This window comes from Mastomys coucha, unplaced genomic scaffold (assembly GCF_008632895.1).
Source record: "Mastomys coucha isolate ucsf_1 unplaced genomic scaffold, UCSF_Mcou_1 pScaffold21, whole genome shotgun sequence".
Classification (NCBI taxonomy): Eukaryota; Metazoa; Chordata; class Mammalia; order Rodentia; family Muridae; genus Mastomys; species Mastomys coucha.
Window position 1 is genome coordinate 29307770 of NW_022196904.1, and position 7569 is coordinate 29315338.

The following is a 7569-nucleotide window of genomic DNA, read 5'->3' on the forward strand; positions in this document are numbered from 1 at the left end:
AAAAACAAAAACAAAAAAACAAAAAAAAGCAAGCTAACTGCTTTTATGAAAGGCTGTCATCCTATTCCTCCTAAGCACAGCCCAATGAGACCCTGGAACTGAGCGCACTGTGACTTATAGACAACAGCACGAGCAAATCGGACAGGCTAAGTAAGTCTGACCTCTTTCATAGAGACCACTCCACAAAGCCTACAGTTCTCAAAGAATGCAACCTCCTTTACAAGTTTCACTGTGACTCAGAAAAAGAACCAGTATATTCTTCACAGCTGAACAATACCAGTCACATTTTCTTTTTGATTCTTCTTGAAATAGAGTCTCACTATATAGCCCTGGTGAGAAATGGAACTTGCTACGTAGACTAGGCTGGCCTTGACCTCAGAGCTCCACCTCCTCTGCCTCCTGAATGCTGGGATTAAGAGTGCATGCCACCACTATCAGCAGCTTTTAGTTCTTTTTGCAGTAGCGAGGATTCAATCAACAGGCTGTGCCATAATACCTCTGTACAACTGCACACAAAGCACTTCTTGAAGATGCTAGAGACAAGAAAGCAGATTCTGGAGCTGGACAAACAGCTCAGTGGGTACATGCTGGTTATCCCAGGACCTGAGTTTGGTTCCCAGCACACACACTGATTGATTGACTCACAACTGCCTGTAACTCTAGGTGACACCCTCTTTTGACCTGTTTTTGGTTTTTTTTTTTTCAAGACAGGGTATCTCTGTATAGTCCCTGCTGGCCTTGAACTCAGAAATCCACCTGCCTCTGCCTCCCAAGTGCTGGGTCTAAAGGCGTGCGCCACCACTGCCCGCTCTTTTGACCTCTGTGAGCACATAAATAAAGTGGCACACAGAGATACATATAAATCTTTAAAAAGAAAAAAGGAAGAAAAGAAAAAGAAAATACATTTACAATCCCACTACTTGGGAGGCAGTAGTAGTTTAAGGTTACCTCTAATTACATAGCAAGTTCAAGTTCAGCCTGGACTATATGAGAGTCTATCTAAAATAAAACTGAAGCTAGGCAGTGGTGTTTCACGCCTTTAATCCCAGCACTTGGGAGGCAGAGGCAGGTGGATTTCTGAGTTCGAGGCCAGCCTGGTCTAGAGTGAGTTCCAGGACAGCCAGGGCTACACAGAGAAACCCTGTCTCAAAAAGCCACAATAAAATAAAAAGAAAATAAAATTGAGACCCAAATTCAAGCAATTTGTGTGATCCAGGCCCCTGAAGCAATAAGTCAGCAGAGAATGATTCTAGGTCCAAGTAGAGACACTGCCTTTTCAAAGGGTAGGCTTCCCTACATCACTTGAGTTATCACACATACACCCCCTTCTGAGGTAAACTTGCCAATGTGATTCTCCCACTTCTCAGAAGAAAATGCCATTTCTTCCTGACTACAGGTGCCCAGGAAGTTCCCTTGAATCCAAACAATACAAGTCACTTAAAGTTCACCCCAGCAAGAGGTGCACCACTAATCAAATTTCACTCTTTTGGTACTACTGAGGATTCAACCTCGGATCTCATGCATGCTAGACCATCAGACTAACTACAGCTAGGCTCAGCCTTTAAATTTCATTAAAAAAAAAAAAAGTTTAAAGATTAGCTTGTTATTCAGTCATACTTTAAAAAATCTGCAATGTGGGCTTTTTTTGTTTGTTTCTTGAGCTGCCTGGAATGGAATCTAAGGCCTAGACTATGCAGGCAAAATACTCCAGCCTCATGTGCTTGCTTATTGATCAACCATTGCACAGACGTAGGGAAATGATTCTCAATGTGATTAGAACAAGCCAGCCTATTAAGAAATCCTCTGAATGCTAGGCAGTGGTGGCACAAGCCTTTAATCCCAGCACTTGGGAGACAGAGGCAGGCAGATTTCTTAGTTCGAGGCCAGCCTGGTCTACAGAGTGAGTTTCAGGACAACCAGGGCTACACAGGGAAACCCTGTCTTGAAAAACAAAACAAGAAAATCCTTCTGGGAGGAGAGAATGGACCCCAGGAATTTAAATAGGCCTATTTGATATCCTACTGCTGCACATAACCTATTCATATATGCCTATAACTAATGACAGTGACCACTGTACAGCTAGTATGTGCATTCCAGTAGACAGCTTTAAAAACAATTTAGCATAAGTATATGTAGACATTCATTTGTAATTAACCTAACAACTTATTAAAATAACACAATCTTTGTAACTATTCACACTTAGATAGGAAAAACAATGAAATGCCAACTTTAAAATGTATAAGGGAAAAGATTATTTCAGAAATGTCAACAATTTAGAGAGCACACACAGAGATTGTAGCAGCACAGAGAAATGGATCAATGGTGATGGTCTAGTAGCCAGGACCTCCAAGCTCACCTCCATTAGCCAATCCAGAAGAACTGCTCGCATCCTCGCCTGCAGGAGAGGATGGCGCTGCAGAAAGTGCTCATCTCTCAGGTAAGTCTTTTCTTTGTTTAACATGATCCTCCAAACCTCTTCTCTATTGCCCCAACTGTAAAAAGAAAAAACAAGAAACACGAAAACGTTAGGTAGATAGATGTCAGTCTGCACCCACACTAATGTAGACCAGAAAGACCAATGACACTCAGAAGCCATGGATCAAAGTCAACACCTACTTCAAGACGGGAAGTGGGGAGGCTCTGGGTGGTCTGATTTTCCGAGGCTGAAATGCAGTCTTGGGGTATTCAAGCTCATTGTCTTCTTCTTTGTTAGGGGTGGGGATGAAAGAGCAGGGGTCCACGCATGCTGAGTTATCATCCCAGGGCTGCCAATAAAACACATGCCAATGTGTTAGAGGCAAACCAGCAATTTGTCCATTCATGGACTGGTAAATTAGCTGGGCTTGACATGCTGGCCTTGGTTAAAATGGAGGTGGTATGGAGAAACAAAAGCCAAAGGCATGCCTCAAAGATTCCATGTCACTTCTGTAACTAACTTTGGAAACAGGGACACCAAAAGTAACTTATGGGGCTGGAGAGATGGCTCAGTGGTTAAGAGCACTAACTGCTTGCTCTTCCAGAGGTCCTGAGTTCAATTCCCAGCAACCATATGGTGGTTCACAATCATCTGTAATCAGATCCCATGCCCTCCTCAGGTGTGTCTGAAGACAGCTACAGTGTACTCATATAAATGAGATAAATAAACCTTAAAAAAAAGTAACATATTACAAAAAAGAGTGGTCAGGAAAAGGGACCTTTGGTTTCCCTTAACTCAAAGGGAGACAAAACAAATCGCTACCTCATTAGTACTAAATTAAGTTGTGATCAAAGGCCAAACTAATAAGTTCAAAGAAGTGATTTCATATCCTATTAAATAGCCCATGTTACTCTAGTTCCAGAAGATTCAACACCTTCTCTGGCTTCCACAAGCACCAGGCACAGGCGACAGACATACAGATTGGCAAAACACTCACACACTTAAAAATTTTTAAAAAGAGAGAAAGAACAAAGGTATTAAGCATGTAATGACTCTGCTGGTGTGGAAGCTTCTCCAATCTAAGACTTGCATTTATGTATTGACTCATCCATTTGTTGACAGTCTTGCCTATGTAGTTCAATGGTTTCTAACTCACGATCCTCCTGCCTCACCTCATAAATACTGGTTAGAAGAGCACACCGCTGTACCTGGCACCAGCAGCTATCTTATTTTAAGCAGAGGCCATTAATGATTAGAAAACAAAACAGGTATGCCCGGGATGTCTTCCTGAATTGACTCCCCAGTGATTGCAGCACCCAGACCATTTTCACAGGAACCCCTGATTTCCAACCAGTCCTGCATAAAGTTTCTCTCTGCTCAATGTAGAAAGAATTGGGCATGCAAATTATCTACAACAGCTCCCACCAGCTGTGTGAGAAAGGCAGCTTCCTTTCAGTTCTGGCTTTGTATGTTTGGTATAGCATCACCGGCCCTGACTCAAAAGGTTCACAATTACCACTAAACTTCAATCAAGAATGAGTTCTTTTGAAGGAACAAGCTAGGTGCCACCCTCCACAGCCAGGTGGCTGGCACATCTGGGAGCAGGCCTTTAGAGATAAACTTAGTAGTTTCCAACCTGCAGTTCATAGACAAATTGTGTCTTCAACAGAGAAATGGGCTCCAAAGTTGGCTTTTTAAGAAGAAGCCAGTGGATTAGGGAGAATAAATTAAGTCTGTTTTTGAATGTATATGAAGTTTTATAAGATGCCAGGTCAGCCTGACTTTGAGATCAACTGCAACTGTGGCTTACTACCTTTTATCCTTATACCATATTTCTTCCTTATGCAAACAAGTAGAAAAATGACTAGCATTCGGAAAAAAGTTATGTCTTGATGGGTGTGGTGAGTCATGCCTTTAATCTCAGCACTCAGAAGTACTCAGGCAATCTTTTTGAGTTTGAGGCCAGCCTGGTACATAGCTCCAGACCATCCAAGGCTACATAGTGGGAGCCCATCTAAAAAACAAAAACAAAAAACCAAATACAGTAAAATTAAAAGGTCTTGTGAAGAAAGTTAACCAGAAAATGGTATGCAGTCATTGAGAGTATCTGAAATGGTGGTAGTGTGCATGCTTCTAAACCCAGCACTCTGGAGGCCGAGGCAGGGGAGCACTGAGTTCAAGGTCAGCCGGAGTTACATTTAGGGACCCTGTTTCAAAAACAAAAATAGTAGCTGAAGATAAGAATCAAAGGTCTTTATGGGCTTTCAGTATCATTGAATTTAATATAAGGACTCTCACTGGCTCAATGCTGAGACACTGGGCTGACTGAACTCAACAATTTGAAGGTTTTAAGGGAAATAATGGGAGAAAAAAGAAAAAAGAATGTAGGATGCATTCTCCTTCTGCAGGGGCTACTTTTTCTTTTAAACAGGAAAAAAAATGACTTATTTTTTTAAATGTCTACTGGGGTCCTGCCTAGAAATGCACATTTCTGCAGCCCTAGCTGGCAGAACATTACTGCTCAGAACCAGCTGTCTTCCTCTGCTCTACAAAGTCACCACTAGCCTCTTTGGGAGAAGAGATGAGGTCAACAGAATACTGTTCCTGCTCGGCTTTATCTTTGATGAAGGTCGAAGGTCTCACCAGCCACTTTGGAGATAGGCCGCTCCCCCCACTGGAGCCATAACTATAGTCCCCAGCCATTTCTGGAGGCAAAGAGATAATACAAGGTCTCTCAGCAAGGATCTTCTCACATTATGATACCATGCTGCATTAGAAAGATCTGGCAAGCACTACATAGGCGGGACAGAAGAAATGGAGCAGCCAGTGAAATACTGGTTCAGACACACGTCATCACAGATCCTTGCTGAGGCCATGTAAGGTCCAGACAGCAGTGATCAATGTAGTCAGCTGATGGTGGAACATTCTGAGCCACATAGGAGAAAAGTTTAGGTTTGCTACAGGATCTCACTATATGGTATGGGCTGGCATGGAACTCACATGGCCTGCCTGTGCTTCTCTATTGCTGGGATTAAGAAAAGTCGTAAGAATGGATGAGGGAGAAAGAGTTGGGAGTCCTATCCCCCAACTAGCCTTTGGCAATAAGGCTGCAGGCCCAGCTCTGCTCTGGGTTTGCAAAGGATTCTGGGTTACCTTCTAAGACTCAGTTTCCCCCTGGGCTTAGAAAGGACCAAATTATATGACGCTCACTCTGGTTCCTACAGGTATCAGTACCTGTAACCTTAAAAGTGCCATTCAGGAAACAAAAACCCTTCCCACAACCCCAGGCCCAACAGAGGCCAGGCCACACCAACAAGCTCCAGAGGTTCAGCCATGTGGCCTGTGGCTCTGGTTTGGGAAAGTCGGAAGAAAGAAAGCATGGAGCTCAAGAGGCAGAACGCCCTATAGGCAGCAGACCTACCTGACTGCTATCCTGGCTTTTCACAGTCTTGTCAATCTTGGCAATTTCTTCATCTGGATCTTGCAAAAACTAAAAACAAACAAACAAAAATTCCCAGTCCACCATGGGTCCACACGGTGTGACCCAAAGACAAAAACCACAAGAGAAAAGAGGGGTAAAGTTTGTTAGGTTCTGAACGACATTCAACTAAAGAAACCTCCCCCTCGACTAATTCTCTTCACTAGTTGGTGAGAAGGACCAAATTTGGTACCCAGGTAAGATGGAATGGGGGGCTATCCCCTTCCCAACCTGTATCCTTTGTACTCACAACGGCCACATTTGCCTTCCTTTTTCTGGAGCGGGCTGAGAGGTCGGAGCCACCTTCTTCTTTCATGTTGCTGTGGTCCGTCGAGTCTCTGCAAAGGCATGGTGTCATGGGGTGCTGCTCCCCCAAAACTCAGACCGCCCCTCCCCCACCGCTACACACCCTTACCCTCCCGCAGCAGGGAGGCCACTCACCTCTCTTTCCTTTCCCTTGGCATAGCTCAGGACTTGGGCTTGGAACTCAGACCTGGTTGGACAACAAGCAGGCATCGTGGTGAGCACGGCCCGCAGAGGGGACCTGAGTCCTCCAGTTCGACCCGGGCACCCCTCCCCCCTCCCGCGCGGGCGGTGGCGGTGGCGGGAGCCTCCCGGGCCCGGAGGCCGGCCGGGAAAATGGCCGATGGGCCCGGGTGGCTTGTCACCCGCAGGCGCCGCCGGCAGCCTGCGACCCTGGGTCCGAACCTGAGGTTGGGGGATGGAGGCCCAGCCGCCCTTCAAGAGGACCCCCGCTCCATCACCGCCCTCGGGGCTGGGGCTGCCTCAGTGTCCCTTTCTACACCTACCCCTGACCTGTATCTCACAGCCACCCCGGCCGGGGCACCCCGAGCTGATACTTCAGGGGACCGGGTGACCCGGCCTCGCCCCACCCCCACCCGGGCCCGGTCCGGTAGGATCCGGTCCGGACGCCTGGGAGTCGTGGGAGTCCCGGGAGTCCAGGCAGCCCGTACCCGAAGCTGTGTCCGCCGCAGGCAGGCGCGCTCGAGCGGGCAGGAGGCCGACGGCGGGCGGGAAGCAGGAGGCGGGAGGCGGCGGCCGAGCGCGCGGCGCTGGCGGGATCCGCGCCTGCCCCCTACACCGCGCTGGCTGTCGAGCCGGCTGCTCCTGCGCCCGGCTTCGAGCGGGACATTTAAAAATCCCAGCGCGCGGCACCGGCCCCGTCCCGCCCTCGCGCCCCGCCCCGAGGGCTGCGAGCCCCTCAGCGGCCGCCGCAGACCCGGGGCCCGCCCCGTCGCCGCGCGGACCAGCGAGGAGCTCTGGTGGGGGCGTGGCTTTCCAATGGGCGTGTTCTCCTGTGGGCGTGGTCTGCCTTGAAGGGGTGGGGCTAAATGTCAGGGCCTGCGCGCCGGGGGCGTGGTGCAGACGTGGTAGGCGGGGCCTGCGCGGGGCGGGACGCGGGAGAGTAGTCTGGCGCGCGCGGCTGCGGGGCGGGCTCGCTGACGCGGGAGAATCTTGGCGCGAGCGCCTGAAGGGTTAGGAGCGTGCGGGGCCGCGAGGAGCCGCATGGGGCCGCGCAAGTGGAATGTCAGCACGGCAGATTCCAAGGATCGGCAGCCGGGCTTGGAGTGATGCACGAGAGGGCCCGGAGTTAAGAACCGGTCATCCGCCGGTCTCCCGCGCGCGCGCACTGTCCCTCCTGGCTCGTCCTCCC

General features: G+C 48.4%; 1 protein-coding gene across 1 annotated transcript in view; it reads right to left on the bottom strand.

Annotated features, from left to right (window-relative positions):
- Ccne1 (cyclin E1) overlaps positions 1-7149 on the bottom strand; it is a 10492-nt gene extending 3343 nt beyond the window's left edge. Inside the window, exons 1-6 of the mRNA XM_031386248.1 lie at positions 6869-7149; positions 6336-6387; positions 6145-6232; positions 5838-5906; positions 2617-2765; positions 2357-2492 (exon numbers count right to left, since the gene is read on the bottom strand). Coding sequence (XP_031242108.1) covers positions 2357-2492; positions 2617-2765; positions 5838-5906; positions 6145-6232; positions 6336-6358 — 465 coding nt within the window. The 5' untranslated portion in view covers positions 6359-6387; positions 6869-7149. The remainder of the gene's footprint in view (positions 1-2356; positions 2493-2616; positions 2766-5837; positions 5907-6144; positions 6233-6335; positions 6388-6868) is intronic.
- Between the last annotated feature and the right edge of the window lie 420 nt (positions 7150-7569).